The 17006-nt window shown below is 43.3% G+C and overlaps 1 protein-coding gene across 5 annotated transcripts in view; it reads left to right on the plus strand.

The window, feature by feature from the left end:
* KDM2B (lysine demethylase 2B) overlaps nt 1-17006 on the plus strand; it is a 122528-nt gene that overhangs the window by 68518 nt on the left and 37004 nt on the right. For all 5 annotated transcript variants that reach the window (XM_086761208.1, XM_086761209.1, XM_086761210.1 and 2 more), the window contains 2 exons: nt 4589-5043; nt 13039-13125. In XM_086761208.1, coding sequence (XP_086617334.1) covers nt 4589-5043; nt 13039-13125 — 542 coding nt within the window. The remainder of the gene's footprint in view (nt 1-4588; nt 5044-13038; nt 13126-17006) is intronic.

Raw genomic sequence — 17006 nt, forward strand, 5'->3', positions numbered from 1 at the left:
GACAGTTGTATGCTAGTGTAGCAACCTACATTGTTCTTTGTATTCCTGTTTTCTAAATGTCTTGACTGATAAAACTTCAGACGGGGAAAAGAAACTACCACCTTAGTGTAGGCAAAGCTAAAACCTTGAGTGCTCCCACTCCCTAAATAAAAATATCTGCCCTTCTAAATGAATTGGAAGATGATGACTGTGACTTCCTTTCCCATTCTTCAGGCCCAGAATGAGTTTTTAGGCAGTTGCATCCCAGTTAGTTGTGTGAGACTGTGTTCTTTTTCAGTTCTTTTCTGCAAAAGGGCAAACACTCAGGGGAATGATGACATGATAGCAATCACAGGCTGCTCTAAAAGCACGTAATCTCTCTTTCTCTCTCTGTTTTCTTTTCCTTGTCCCTCTCAACTGTGACATTTGTCCTGCCAGCTGAAATCGGAAAGGGATCCTATTTGGGTTTCCTACTAGATTTGAACGTGAACTGTTTCAGGATGGATATGTCTTCGTTATTTTTACTCTTATCATGAATGAGTTTGTACTGGATGTTTTCAACTACAATTGACCTTCAGTGAGATATGGATCTCGAGAGTGAGCTGACAAAGAGTAATTGAGAGAAGATACGGGGCTATCAAAAGTGCACTCTCTCTGTAGCCTACAGCTTTTAAGATTCCCATTGCTAAAAATTTTAACAGGATGGCTCTAACCGTATGTTAAGCCTGATGGATGGAGAAAATATACCCTCCGGAATGGTGAAGGAGCAGTGTCTTTTTTTCTTTTTTTTTTTTTTTTTTTTTTTTTTTCTTTTTATTATTCCCCCTCCCTGTTCTCAGGGGATAGAATAGATTTGCTTATGATAGACTGGTACTGGACTGTACTGAGTGATTTCTGTGTGGGGTGCTCCATGCAGTGATACACTTCCAGTATGCTGAGTTTTTTTTTCTGCTAATGAAAATGTCATTGCTGTCTTTAGCAGATCAAGAGCAGGGTTTGGAGCTGGGAATGGCAATGTAGATGTTACACGCTGGACTGTTCTAAAGAGTTTAGAAAGATTTCATAATTACACCTCATCCCCCTCCCTTCTTTTAAGTTCTGTAATACAGCAAGTTGCTTTTCAGCAAGGAAAGAAACTGTGTATAATTATCCTTCGTGTACAAGTGGATAACCGTGGGGAAAGTTAAGTGATGTGCCCAAAACCACAGGGGAGTGAACTGCTATAGAAAAAAAGGTATTTCTAGCTCTCTGTCCTGTGGTCAAGCTTGTGCTGCTCCTCATCTTCAGTGAGTAGTACCACTGACTGGTTTGTATAAGCTGGTTTTAATTGCTTTGAGATGGAGAGGGGTAAAGGTCTTTTTGCACTGTCATATGGGAGCCCAGACTGGATAACCACTCTGAAACTGGAGTTCTAACCTGGTATTGGCTGGTGCGTTGGCTCAGAATAAAACCACAGTTAGAGTAGCAGGAGCTCATTTCCACGGAGAGGCTTTATAAACCAAAACCATCCAAGTCAGTGGAACCCTGGTAGTACAGTGCTTAAAATGCACTCTCAGCAAAGTGAATGCAGATTATGCTTATGTAGCCTCAGCTCTGTTTTCATTAAAATGAATAAATAAAAATCATGGCATGTTGCATTACAACAAAACACTTGAAAACACAAAATTGAGCCTTCCTCACCTTGAAGTTACCCTTCCATTATTGATTCCCTTGGTTCCCCCCCCCCCCCATATTAGCAACAGTAGCAGACAGTTGTTGTCTTTTGACAGCAGCCCGCTCTTAATCTGATGGTGCAGCAGTACTGTAATCCTCCGGTGCTCCAGAATGGGCTGACACACTTCAGGTTGGTAGCAAGCCCTGTCCCCAAAGGTGAAGTCAGGCAAGGCATCGCGTAACAGCCAGGTTTGCAGAGAATGGGCCGCGGGGCACTTGTGTGGTGATGGTTCCTTTTGAGGTTAGGTTTGGATTGGTTTTTCTCTGCCCATACCCAGGTGTAGCTGGCACGGCAGGGCCTGTCCTGTGCAGACAGCTGGTGGCAGCTGGCAGAAGGGAATTGCTGGCCCCCCTGGGTGTCTGCTTCTGATGGGAATCGACCCCCAGTACGCCCTGGTGTCCTGTTCCTCGCTTGCCTTTTGTTTCTGTAGATTAGAGCAAGAGACAAGAAGTGGAGATCTCTCTTGAAGGCTGTTTTCTCTTAGCACCAGAGCATTACTTGGAGTAAATTATTCACACCTCCATAACGTGATCTCCCTCTCTTTCTTTATCTGCGCTTGTGATTTGCCCCACTTACAGCCATTAGTTCCTGTTCAGCAGAGCCACAGCATAGAAAGACAGGAAGACAGAAATATAATATTCTTTGTGTAGATTTGTACCAATTTTTGTTAATGGCATTGTACTGGTAGTGTAGGGATGTGTGTCTGCTTTCACCTTCTTCTGTTTTATCACTGGCATCTTCTCCTGTCTGGACTGGGCTTTTGTGCTTGGGTCAGTTGTAACATAGTTCACCGAGGCACTGTGGCTCAGAGAGGGGGCTCCAGCCCTGGATCCAAGAGCCTGGATTCTGATTCCTGGTTTTGCCCTAGATTTGATGTGTCACAATGAGCAAATTGTGCTTTCTCCCAAGCATCTGCTTCCTCAGCTGTAAAATGGGAGAATGACATAAGCTGATTATATAGCCCTTTGAGGTGGGTAAGCGTGCTAGCTACTGTGGACAAAGGAAAAAACAGTGTTAAATGAAAGTTGGATAACCTCGTGGTTTTCAAACGTTCTGGTTAAGATATTTTCTAATCCTGTTTACTTTTCTGAGAGAAGCATGGGGGTGTATTAGCACAAACCAGAGAGGAAGAGCTGCTTTGGAGTGTTGCATGCCACCACCTCAGCGCGCAAAATAAACTGTGCTGTACTTCTTCACGGTGAAGCTTTTTTGGAATGGATGGGATGCAGGGAGGAAGTTAGCCTGCACTGTGGTTGGAGCTGGATTTGACTTTGCTGGTAGCTGGTATTTTCTCTGACTGCCAGCTTCTCACAGGCATTTCAGCTTAATGTGCCTTTCAGGAGTAATTTTATAGCCATTTTGGTTCTGAGGAAAAATGCAAACGTGACTGAAGGAGTAGACTGGACAGAGATGCTTGATTTTTGCAGACACTGCAGCAATGGCACTTTTGCCCTGAGAAGTATAAAGTGGCGAACTCCTGTCTCCTGGGCACTAACGCACAGAGGTGCACTTGCCCTCACAGAGTTTTTATCTGAAAGTGCGAAGCTAAGCAGCTGGGCTGGCTGCCCTCGGGCAGCTACTCTGCTGCTACCTGTTGCATCTTTGTTACCCAGCTGATAACGCATATATTGTGTAAGAAGATGGTATGGACTGTGCAAGAGACATGGAGCTCCTCAGTAATAAGGATGAATTTACCAGCTTGGAACTGGGCTCCAGCCTTTGGTTTGAGTCTCACTGTTAAACAACCGGATGCTGAGCTTTTTCTTTTAACGTCCATTTGATCCTTCCTTAAGTGTGATTCACATTGTCCTAATCCAGAGCTACTGCATTGCAAAGCATGAAAGCTGTGAAAGGAACTTTTCATTAATTGTTCACTGACTTTTTCTGTATGACTTCTGTTTCCTTTGCAGAGCGTTTTTCTGTGCAACTTGATCTCATACCCCTTTCAGCCACTGTTAAAATTCACTTTGACTTAACTGGGTGTTGCCAGTGTTGACTGTATTTTCCACAGACATTCCTGCTGTTGCTAGCCTGCATTCAGTCTTGGAAATTGTGTCTAATAAATAAGAAAAGATGTGTACTTTAGGGATCCTTAGCCGCTAGTTTCCTACCTTGCTTTCACTGCTTGATTGCATGGAGTTGGGTAGCAGCTGAGATTTTTAGACTCAGAAACTTGCCTTTAAGTTTTCCTGAGAAGTACCTAGAATATATCAGGGATGGCATTAAGAAAAACAGTATCATGTAGCTCTGTTAGTCCCTGCATTTCTCAGCGTGTTCAGGCTTCTTGTCTGTAAAAGAAGCATAATTGTAATCCTCTGTCTCAGCAGAGCAATGAGTAGTCATGCAATAACAAGCAAGGGTTCTTGTTTTGCCAACAGTTGCTCACAAAGAGGAAAAGTATCGAGAAGTTGATTTTGTGCTGTGCAAAGTTCTTGGAAGAATGATGATGTACAGCATTTTAACGTGCTTTCTCCCATCATTTTTCCGCTCCTCTTTCTGTGCTAATTCTCCTCTTAAAACTGTAAGGCTGACAAATCTGGTCTCTTTCGGATTTGTGGGAAAATTAATTGTGTGTGACTTAAGAACTCTGCCTCCTCTTAATTGAAGGCATAGAGGACTGAAGCTTTGAAGAAAGCATAATTTTTCCCTAAATGTCTCCCAGTAATTTGAACTGAGTAGATGTTAATGAAAACCAGCATTAAAACAACCAACAAACCAACACCCCCCACCCCCCCAAATTAAGAATCAGCTGAATAAAGCCCATTCCTGTCACATACATACTAGGCATTATCCAGTGCCCTTTTAAACAGGCAGCGCATAGCCCCAGTGGTAGAGAAGTGTTTAAGCTATGAATTACTTCGGGTAAAAATTCAGCATTCTTTTTCTGACTTTCAGATGCAAAAGGAAAGCCCAGCACAGACAGCTATTCATCAGATTCGTGGTTAGACATGGATGAAGAATCTTGCGACGCCCATATCCAGGAGGAGAAGGATGACAGCTTGGATAAGAACTCCAAATCCTTGGTGGATGGCTCCTCCTCACCCAACAGCACACACTCAGAGGGGAAGGAGGGTGCAGGAAGAAAACAAAAAGCCACAGTAATGAGATACCTAAAAAGAACTTTGTCTAATGAGTCAGATGACAGCATAAAATCAACGACCCCCATGGACTATCCAAAAACACCAACGGGGTCTCCAGCTACAGAAGTTTCAACCAAATGGACTCACCTTACAGAATTTGAACTGAAGGGTTTGAAAGCCCTGGTGGAAAAGCTTGAATCTCTCCCAGAGAACAAGAAGTGTGTTCCAGAAGGCATTGAAGATCCGCAGGCTCTTCTAGAGGACATGAAGGTGGGTGCAGTAGCTTGCTGATCCACACAAACTGTATTCTGTGGGCACAGAAGGCAGCAGGAGATCAGAAAGCAAGTTCTGCAGCAGAGGGATGGTAGCTTGTGTGTAGTGAGCAGCTCATATCAGAGCGGTGCCACAGAGAGGGAAATTATGTCTCTAACAAAAGCCATCTCTGCTCTGGGGAGACGGCTGTTTGCAGTCTGATTTAATTGATGCAGTCCTTTCTGAGTGTCGCAGCAGTGACCGAAAGTTTGGATGCTGTCAGAGTTCAGCACTTGTTATGTCCCACGTGTAAATATTATACCTCAAAAACTCTGTTTACATTTATAGTCTTAATCTGCCCTTTTTGGTCCGGTGTCTTTCTGGAGTGTATCTGATGAACTGACACATCCGAAACATAAATACCCGATTGTAATTCGGAAGATACATTGTCCAACGTTTTCAGTTGCTTTTTTTTTCTTTCACCTTTTTCGTTTTCTTTTCCTCCATTGCCCTCTATAGGTTGATAATTATTCTCCACTGGTAACAATGCACTGGTTTTGGAGATGGTGGGAGCAGTGAATGCTCACTAGTGACAGAACTTCTCTGTAGATTTTTAGCATACTGGAAGTGATACCTCATCTGACTTCGGGATAAATGCCTCCTGAAGACCAGCATGGCCTGGCTGCTTCTAGTCCCAGCCCTGCCTCTGCTCTGTGGCATCGCTTTGGACTTTTCTCTGTCTTGGTTTCACATTGTATAAAATAGGCTGCTTTTTTTTTTTTTTTAACAAAGCTGAGAGCAGAATACTCTTGTAATTTTGCTGGGACTCGTCAAATAAGTCTAAAATTGTCAGCGTGTCCTCCACGGGTCCAGTACCATGGCCATTTGGCTTGATTTGGAGCTATGAGTATTGATTCATGGTGTGGTGTTTGGGCTGCTAGTTTTGTGCTGTTTCTGTGTATGGCATGGTTCTTCAGCTACATATGTTCTATACACAAGAGCTGTGTAAGCCACAGTCTGAGGGGAAAAAATACATGTTTATATCTTAAAAGTGGAGCCTGTACGTTTTCAGTGCAAGCAGTGTAACAGCTGCTTAGAAAAAGCTTCAAAGCCAGTTAAAGATGACTGAACATATGCAGTGTGCAGTGAAACTGTATTCCACAATCTTGGAGCCTGGAAGCGTGATACACGGTGCTCATTTTGGTAAACCACAGGAGCTCAGAAAGTCTCTTCTTGCAAAATCAGCCACTATATGTATGAAAGTGGACTCACCTGCCCAAACTTGTGGCCGTAGATTCACTGGCTTGCTTTGTGATCGGTCATCTTCTGATCAGAAATCAAAATGAAGCTTCAAGACCAGGAGTTTTATTTGCGGAGAAGGAGAAAGAATGGTAGCGTTACTTTTTCAAGCTTGATGGCACAGACCAAGTTTCACTTAAAAATAAACTGCCCCTTCTTGAAATCCCGGAAAGAGGTACAACACATAATAAATGGTGCAGATGTTCAGAATGTGATCGTGCATGCTCTTTTGATGACATACTCCAGTGCACTGTGAGACCTCTTACTGGAACACGGCAAGATACCATATGTGAATCTGGTTTAAAGCACTATGTAGGAGTATATGCTTTCTTACTCCTCTCCAGAGCAGTGCATTCAGTAGTTACAGAGATGGAAAACTGCAGATGGACACTTAAGAAAAAGGCCCAAGTCATGCCCTTTTTGCTGATACTGTGCTTTAGCTGGTATTAAGTGGCATCTGCGGGTTTATTTTGTGCATCTTGCAGAGTTGCAGTCTTCATGTTCCATCTCCTCTGATAACTAACTGCCTGCTTCTAAACTTTCTCTCCTTGCCAGCACAGACTGTAACCATCAGGATGTAGCCCAACATCTGGATATTTATGGTTCCCTGCTGGTTAAGGAGCCCATGACCACATCTAAACATCATGTATGCTGCAGAATTGTTTTCTCTGGAATCACCTCTGTATGTTTGGCAAGCCTGTGACTGATTAGTCAGAGCAAGACCTTTAAAAGGGATGTTAACTCAACCGTTTTCTTGAACAATGTCTAAAGAACTGTTAGAGGAACTTTCTTACCCATCTTTTTTACAGTATTGGCCCCCATACAAGGCAGCCTTCAGTTTTCTGAGAATAAGAGTCAATACAGCATGGCAAATCATTAAACTCCATAGAGTCTGCTTCCTCCCCAACTCTCCCTGCAGGTGCATCGTCTGCTTGCTGGGTGCTCCGAAGGAACTGGGGCAGTTAGAGGGAGCTGCGCTCACATAAGCGGTTGCTCGAGTACACTTCCTCAAGTCAGGAGTGGAGCCCAGGACTCCCAGCGCAGGCCTTCCCTTTGCTCCTCAGCAAATTATCTGAAGCAGCCGCTGCCAAGGAGTGGCCTGTTCCCATCCAGTGTTGGGACCCTGGATGGAACAACCCGTTACTCCTTTCTGCCACTGTGTTCATTGACGTGGTAGAGAACAGTGGAGCCAAAGCATCCAATCTCCTTGTAACTCATACCAAAGCATGAAGTTTGTTGGCTTAAAAAAAAAAAAGGGAAACAAGTGTGTCAGTGCATGTGTAGGGCTTCTGCCTTCAAAGGATAGAGCATGCTGCTGGAAAAGTTGCCAGGTGACTGATTTCAGCCCCTTAAGCACACATCTAGCATAATGGTCCTTGCAGGATTCCCGTATTGCTGGGTGCAGAATGTGGCGGTTCAGTATTTTGTCTGTGTTACATCTGTTGTACTGTTCAGACCTTCAGCTGAACGCGGTGATAGGAATGTTCCCTTGGGCTTCCCAGGGATAGTCATCGCTACAGCAGTCACGTGCTTCACAAGTGGCAGTTGTTGAGCTGTTGCTGTCTCTGGGGCATAGGTAGGGAACCGAGGTGCACAGAGATTAAGAGAAAAGTGACCATAATTTCGGATACTGGTTTTACGTGCTGCAGATCTGATTTTCAGAAAAGTTAACATTATTTAAGAATGATATGTGCAAAAGATAATTTTAACGGTATTGAAACTGTAATTGCTTAACATTTCTGCAGAGCAGAAGTTCTGATCTTTAGCATCCAGATCCCAAGCCTGGTGTGAGGAACAGCAGGAACATAAAACTTGTGACTGCTTGTGGAAACTTGATTTTAAAAATTTGCCCTGTGTCATGTGGAGAGGTAATGGCAGGAGAAGAAATACAGTAAATTTCTCCAGAATGGTATTTATCTCCTTGACCACTAAGTCATATTTCCTCTTGCTTTGCTACTAGTTTTCCAGCTTGTACAGAAAATAACGTGGGGGTTTTACTGATAGCGTTAGCAGCAGAGCGAGCAGAAGCCTGGCACCTTTACCTCACCCTGATGAATATCCAGAGCGCCGGTCAGCTGTGTGACTGAATGGCAGCAGAAGTCCTGCAGAAGCAGCTGTGCAGACAATACGTGCTGTGGCTGTATTTGGCTATATTCACCAGGTTTATTTCAGGGGCAACCTGCCTTTTGGGCATGTGATGTATTAATAAGACAGCCTATAAAAAGTACACTTTCAGTGCACCCATTTAAGGGTTATTTTTAACAAATGCATAGCAAGAAGGTGCTCTGACAGAAAGCCTGAAAGCTCTTACTCTGCTTGGAAAGTCTTAAACAAGTTTCTTCCTGAAGAAAATAAATCCATGTTTATTGTAGCAGTTTTATTTCTTCATTAAATACACGCAGGAACTTTTCTCAAGTCTGTCTTTGTGCTTCAGTAAGATAATTAATATTTTCAGAAAACAGGATAACGAGTAGTTTAAACTGGAGAAAGGAAACCGTTTTATTAGTGATGTGAAGTTTCACAGAACAAATGCGAAGAACTTGCAGAGAACCCATACTCTCCTGTCTGAGCGAGAATACAGTAAAGGATGGAGGACTGGATTAGTGCTCTCAGTGTTAAATACAACTACAGCTATCTACAGCTATTTAATGTCAAGTAGGTGAGACTCTTTGAAGTAAAGTAATTTATTTTCCTTATGAGAAGGGAGACTGAAAACTAAACTAAGCCTGTGTAAATTCCTTACACGTCATCTAAGCTCCTAACTAACTGCGACTGTCTAGTGGGGACACAGCAATCCAGAAGTGCCAGGCTAAAGCCTCTGCAGATTGAGAGCCCATTTATCACCGTGATCGATGGAGTGCAGCAGCACAAGGGAGGCTTATTTGCAGAGCATAATACGGGCCTCGCTTGGGAACCGGGTCAGTTCTTCCCCCAGCTCAAACAAGGAATTAAATTCTTGTCGGCTGCAGCTCTGCTGTATGGGCACTGTATCACGAGGCCTGCGTTCACCACCAAAGGAGCTTTTCGGAGGCCTCCAAACAGCGCTTACTGACAGCAGCGTTCACTCCGTAGCAGATGGCATCTGAACAATCAGCTGAGGAGATGCAATACTCTCCGTATCCAAATGTCTGCGGCTGGGCTCTGTGTGAGCTGTATGTGCAGCAAATGTGAGGGGAAATTGTTGTACAGACAAACATACCCTCCCTGAGAGCGCTCAGCTGACCCAGGGTGCAGGACAGAAGGCTTGGCAGGGTGAGCAACCAGAAGACACTGCGGCCGTTGCCCCCACGCCCTTGCTGTTGATGTCACTGTTGGAGGCAGACGCAGCCTGCGGTCATACCTTGCTTTCCATGTATACGTGCCCTGAAATGAAATATGAAACAGTGCAATGACTCTGGCTCCCAATTTAAAAATCAAGTAGCAGTACCTACGCTGATGAGGAAGAGGAGGAGAAGGATCACTGAGAAGTAATTTTACTTAGGTGGTGGCCTTGGGGATTTGAAGAGTTTCATCGTGTGGATTCTCCACTTCATATTTAGCTACCAAAGAGTATGTCAGTCTGCTAAAGATGCAGTTGGGGTGGACTTATGGATGAAGAAGAGAATAGAGAGGTAATCATCTTACTCCTTGGTGTAGTTTACGTCCTGCATCACAGGACAGGTAAAGCTGAGCAGACATTTGATTGTGACAGTCTGCATCCCACATTAAACACTCTGCCAGTGATACCTGTCTGTGTGCACAACATTTCTGTTGTGTTACCAGCAGGACGGTAATTCCTGTACTGCTGTTGGGGAAGAGGACTGTGAGATCTGCCTTGTAATAATGCCACAGAGCTTCCCCACTTCAAAGCAAAAATGTTGCTGTTCTTCGGAAGGGGCTGTGGAAGTCCATTAGGGCAGAAGAAACTCGGTTTGAAGAAAAGAGTTTGTCAAATATCTGCAACTCCTTGGCAGCAGGAGAAGATTCTTGTGCAAGACAGATGATATCTACTGAAATATGTTCTTACTTTTTCTTGCCAAGAAATCTTACCCCCTTCTCGTTCTGTTGACAGGAAAAAAAACTCCCTCTACTGAATGCATTTCAGGGGAGTCATTCCTTGCTGTGCTTCTGAAATTAATGGCTAAGCTGAATTCTTACATACTTAATCGGTTTCTTTCCTTCATACCTGCTGTTGTCACCACAGCCTTCAAGTGTAATGAATCAAGCAGCCTTGTGCTGGATGAGCATCGCATTGTTTGTCTAACTGGAGCCCCATGGCTTTTCTTTATCTTCTTTTTTTTTTTTTTTTTTTTTTTTTAAGCAGGTGAACAAAAGTCTGCCTCCTCCAGCCTGTTGCGTGCTGACACTTGACACTTCAGTCAGTGCAAGGGCGGCTTGGTTATGGTTCTGCTGCTGAGGCATCATTGTTTTCAGCTGGCTGAGAAGATAAACTGCCATAGTTTTATGTTTCTCCTTGGATAACGTTTTCACGTGATACGTATGATAGCAAGAAACCTTCATTATCCTGCCAAGTTCTTGGAATATGCTGTGCTTTCTATTGAACTCGGAGTCTCTGATGGTCGTTAGTGGAAATGTTAAGGTTTGCTGTCTTACAAGCTCTCAAATCTAAGAGTAGAAGAGTCCTTTGTTTGTATGGTTCTCGAGTTGCCACCTTGTTCTGGAGAATTTTGGCTTTGCTATGAGAATATGAAAGACCGCTCCACTTTAGGATTGAAAACTAACTTTCAGAGCGTGGTCGCAGTTGGGTTAATGCCATGATCGCTCTCTCAAAATAAAAAGGACAGGAGAAAAGACGTGCTCACTTAACCTCGGCTCAGCCAAGAGTTAATTCACTGATGACTCGTCCATGTGTGCAAGCTGTTGGCTGTTTCACTCAAGAGCATTCAGCTGAAGGTACGCTACGGGCTCCACACCAGAGTCAGGCTGGGGCAAGCTGCGTTTTACTTCTCACCAGCCAGGCTCTGCCTGTGCAAGCTCCTGAGCGCAGCCACAGTGCCGCGCTGATGAAACCGGGCTTGTACTGGTATTGCTTATTTTGGTCATTGGCACTGCTTTCGGACTAACCAGTACCAAGAACAGCCTTACTGGTATGAGTCTGTCTGAATAAGCAGTGCTGTGCTGGTGCTGTGGCATCTATGAGTAAAGCATCTCTAATTTAAGCAGAAACTGGGGAATTGAGCTGAATCCTGCAGGTTGCCTGAGCTCCAGGGAGAGAAAACCAGCCCGAGGGACACTTCTCCAAACTCTGGTTTAGATGCTAGTCTGCCTGCTGGGGCTCCTGGGGCCTGGAACGTGCCATCATATCCCCAGCTTTAGTCGGATCATTACAGATGAATTCCAAGTGCACTTCCTATTAAAACAATTAGTGTATTTTAAGCTCTTTTTGTATGGCCTGTGAAATTTCTAATTATTAAAGCTCTACACTGGGGACTGAGAGAGCCTGCTGCCTATTGTTAGCTAATTAAGCTTTTTCCAAGTAGTCGGTATACTTGGGAGCAACACTGTTGAACTTCATTGTCTGGGGTTATCTCCCAAATTCTGTTACAAGATAATTTCCAACCTGCACTTCTTGTTTGTTTCATAGGAGGGTTTTTTTTTGGTTTTTTTTTTTCCTTTAACCTGTTAGTGCTTATTTGGGCTTCGGTTTTCAGCAGCACGGCAGGATCCTCCTTCCGACTCATTTTGTGTTTTTATTTGTTGCGGTTTTCAGCTACCTGACCTCCACGTGAAGAGCTTTGTGGCTAGGTTAGTAAGTAGTAGAGAGTCATGGGAAGCAAGCGTGGACTATTCCCAGCTGCATGATTGAGCATGCTTGGAAGGAGTTCTCCCCACCTCTGTGTTGAGTTACATGGTCGTGGGAGTGATTCACAGCGGTGGAAGCTGTGGAAGCCAGTGCAACCTACTCATGAGTTTTCTAGGACCAGTGCATCAAAACAGAAGGATTTGGTGGGGGCGGAAGAGAGGGGAGACCGGTCCTTTTCCTTAATGCCGTACTATCCAGAGTCAGATCCTTTCCTAGGGAATACTCAGGAACCTCAATCCCTTACCTGGCCCCATAAAGTGAGCTAGGTTACGGCAGCTCTGGCCTGCCCATCAGCGTGGAAGGAAGGCCAGTGGAAATGATGGTGCTCTTGAATTGTCTCGTGCATAAAGATGAAAAGTTACGCTGCAAACACCTGTATCTTGACTTACCCAAATGTTCAGGCGTCGGAGGGTTGCTCTAACCTGCATGCTCGATGCCCTGTGACTGCAGAAGTAATGATGGCAGAGCCTGGATGCTTCTAGGGTCCTTTGTAGACTTGAGTAGGAGAGAAGGTGGTGGTGGTTGTGACTGGTGGTGTCATTTGGGATTTAGCGAGCTGGCATTTGAAGGGAGAGGTGATACTGGTGTTAGACTGATACCAGCGGAAAAACATCGGTCTTTTTGGACACACCAATTTTAAAGAAGTCTGTAATATCTGAGGTGATTCGTGGCTGATTTTGCTGTCTGTTTTGCGAGAGGCTTTTCACATTTTCGATCTTAACGACAGGTTCGAGAGTTTCAGTGTGAATTGGAAGTTTGGAAGCAAAAGTAACTGGCAGAGATGTTAACAAGTCAACAGAGATCTTGTCACTCTGTCTTTCCTCAGAGTGGACGATTGTCTTCTGTAAGTCTCTGCACCCTTAAGTTGGAGAGGTTTCTCTGGTTAATAAAGGCCTTTTCATTTGCAACAGAACATACTGAAGGAACATGCTGATGATGACCAAAATCTTGCCATTTCGGGTGTCCCTGTGGTCAGCTGGCCCAAGAAGACCACAAAGGTAATGAGACACAATTAATTACTAATCATTGTTGTGCTAGGTCTTGGGGTTTGCTTATCTATAATCTGACAAAGTGCTGTATGTGATACTTCAGCAGCTGCTAGCATTTTTAACATGGAATGTTGTATTCAATGGTTTTACGATGAGATGTTGAAGCTGAACATAAAGTGCCTCAGCAGGGAGAAATCGTTAGAGTTTCCATTTGAAAAGACTTAGTTTGAGCCTTACTTATCAGTATAAAACTTTGATATGTCTTGGTCATTTACTACTCGTGGTTAAATCTGAAAATGTTGGTGCAACATTTTGTGCAAAATTAAATTATATGTAAATCCTACAAACTGGTTACTTAGCAAGTGCTCTCATTTGGATGAGAGGATGTTTTTCCTGTTACACTATGAGACCCCCTGAATTCTCTGTGCAAGTGTGCCACTGTAACTTTGGAGGGTTGTTTTCTGTCTCTGTTATCTTCATTTTTCCTCCTATGTATGGGAGTAATTCTCCTCACTTTGCAGAACAGTGAGGCTTGCTTCATTAATGCTTATAAAGAATTTGAAATAATTAACTAAAGAATAATGTCAAAAGGCTGGATGTTATTTATAACGGTGGTATGTTTACCACACTCCAGTTATTCAGCACGCTGTAAAAGCAGCTTTGCTTATTTAGAAGATGTCTCATCACTTCTATTTTTACTTCCATTTTTTCAGTGGATTAGTTTTATAATACATAGTTTCTTTAGGAATGCTGAAAGGGTCGATCAGCTTAAATCAGGCTTCTATCTGAAAATCTGTTGTTGTTATCATTGTAAATAACTTCAAAATAATTAACTGAGCAAATTATTTTCCCTGCTCTCAATTTTTGTGCTGGTGCACTTGTCATAGCTTTGCACATAATTGCTGGTAACCAGGAGAATTTGCTGTTTTCAGATGGGAGGTAGGAGACCATAAACACCAAACTGCCAGAGCAGTGGGGCAGGATGAGCAATTGTGTTCCCTCTTGCTTTCTTTTTGGGTTTTAACTGAGCACATCTCAAATACGTTGTATCTTGTTAAATACATATTTCCCTTTTAGCTTGTAATAAATCCATGCGGATATGCTTTGTGTTTACAACATTTATTTGTTTAAAAACAACAGTGGAAAACCTGGAGAGGAATAGGTGTGGGATGCTCGGCTCAGCTGCTTTGATAGCGGCTGTTCATGGAGCGTACTCCAGGCACTGAGTAAAGCAAAATCCCTGTGACCAGAGGAAAGCAGGTGTGCTTAACGTACGGAACAAAGCTAAGAAACAACTGACTCTTGTCCTGTATCTTTTGAGCTTCTGGTAGAAGTGAGGATCGTAGTGTTCTGAGGCTTTTATAAGCTTTGGCATCTGCTAATGTTCTTGTTCACTTCATTTTTGAATCCTTGATAAATGGTTCGTTTCTTGATTTTCTCTCTGTGCATTGTCAACATAACTGTAACTGTAAAAGATTTATATTTTTTGTGACTCTAAATCTTATCCTTCTTTGCGAAATCCATCTTGCTGGCTGAAAGGGATTTTTTAACTTTCTGGTGTTTATTTTTCTTTAGCCTTTGTGAAACCAAAAACTTCTAGAAGGCACCATTCCCAGTGCTAAGGTACAATAACAAACAAATTAAACACATCAGCTGATAAGAGATATGAGGAAAACTTTCACAGAAAGTCAGGCTTTAGATTGAAGTTTGGAAATAAACAAAAATTTGTAACAGAAGAAATCCTTTCACCATTCTCTTCATGTTTGCTTAATCTGTGATCAGGTTGTATTCTGTTTTAGTTAAAAGGTACACATGCAGATATGTCTGAGTGTTTCCCAGAAGGAGTTTGTTGTGCTTCTAATTGGCAGGTGTCCGTGTCATCCTACCCGTTACAGCTCCTTCCCTTGTCTGGGAGCCGAGGCCGCGTGAACAGGCTGGGAAGACACACACGTCTTAGAGCTGAGCCTTTGAGTCCCAAATTAAAATACATTGGAAAGACAATATTGGGGAGGTTTGTATTAAGGCAGTGTTAGTTGTTAAGCTTGGTTACTTCTCCTTTGTTCCCTGTAAGTCCTGATAATGAAATAGAAGATTTTACAGAGAAGAAAACCCTTAGGGAGGGGGAAACTCCCTTTAAAATTGGATTGTAGCAGGTGAAGGAGGTCTCTATGGCCAGAAGATTCCATGAAGGCTGAGCAAAAGGCAGGAGAGTGAAACCTACTATTAATTTTGTTTTCTATACTGTTGCTTTTCCTGAGATACTGGTATTGAAAGGGAGTGGCAGATACGATAGAGCATGGATGGTACCAGCTGTTGTGGGGCTGGTGAGAAGACATCATGGCTGGTACATAGGCTTCCAGGGAGAGGAGGGTTGTCTGATTGCAAGGCCATAAAGAAAAAGACAGGAACTGAAATCCAGAAAGAGGAGGAAATAAATTGAAAACGTGGCTGTTGCTTTCTCCCAAGAGAAGGCTCCAGAAGAAATGTAGAAAGACAAGAGCAGCAGATGGAGAAGGAAGAATAAAGCCAGCATTAAATGCCAAAACATTTCAAAGAAAATGGAAATGACTGTAAAGAAAGGAGGGGAAGAGACTAGAAACGGCGAGAGAGCAGGATGAGGAGAGGGGCAAGTACTGAAAAGGGATAGAGCGGGACGAGCACAGAGCGGAGGGCTCTTTACTTGCTGTCATAAAAGATCCCTGGAGTATGGACAGGGAATGACTTAAAATGTGTGAATAACCCAAGTTGCAGAGGGGCGGCTTAGTTATGTTACTTGCTTTTGAAAGAACATGCTTTTAGTAACCTGAATGATTTTTGAGGCAGCAAATAATATTTCCCTTTAAAACTGAGTCACAGTTTCTTTCATGTGTTGCTAGTGTGACGTGCCAGCAGTGCAGTTCTGTACTGCCGGACGTTTGCTGGAAGACTGTGAAATTCTGGAGTTCAGGGAAGAAAGATGTTCACTCACCTTAAATGAGAGCTCACGGTGGGTAAGGTGTAACGGCCAAGACATTTTACTAGGTGGTGGAAGACTCATCCATATGTTGTGGCCCCATTGTGCTGCATCGCTGCCATCTACCTTTTCTAAAGGCATTTGGGGCTGTCAGTTTACTGCAGTTCGCGCTCAAAAAACATTACTCACTGAGAAAAGAAACAGAAGTAATGATCAAAAATGGTTTTGTGAGGAGATAAAATAAATGGGTGACATCTGATGATCTTCTGGTTAGTGTGCAGAATGGGAGGCAGGGGTCTGCGTTCTGTTCCCAGCTCTGCTGCAGCCTCCTTGTGTTGCCTGAGGTGAATGGCACGTTTCTGTTCCCTCAGCTTTTCGGTGTGGACATGGGAGGTTGTGAGGTGAAATTAATGTTTATAAAGATCTGTGACATCTTCAGCAGGAAGTTTCCTAGTCAAGTGTATGAACTGTTACTGTGCTGTGGTAATAGAGAAATGGCGTGTGATTCATAGGCGCCTCTTCCAGATATTTACTCATCTTTATGGAGCTTTTTTGAGGCTTTTGTACTTTTCCTAATTTATTGATAATTACTTAGCACAATAATTACACTCCAGTAGGCACTATTTTTTTAGCAAATGTTCTTTTAGAAGAAGCAAGAACCTGCCTTTTTCTTCTACCTATAGAGTAAGAGAGAACAGTCAGTTTTCAAAAGAAGTCTCTGTCTGATAATGATTCATTTACCAAAATGTTTGACTTTGCCAGAGATCCTAGGATATGTACAATGATCCTAATTTAGGCCTCTTCGAGGAATCAGGAATGTGGGACCAGGTGGATATTTGAAAGCTACTTGTCCTGACGGCTGACTGACGGTTCACGTACCTTCAGACTGAGCCGCACGTTTTTCCCAGCTGGCTGCTGAGCACGGGTGCAGCTGTGG

Source organism: Chlamydotis macqueenii, chromosome 17, assembly GCF_036417535.1.
Source record: "Chlamydotis macqueenii isolate bChlMac1 chromosome 17, bChlMac1.mat, whole genome shotgun sequence".
NCBI lineage: Eukaryota > Metazoa > Chordata > Aves > Otidiformes > Otididae > Chlamydotis > Chlamydotis macqueenii.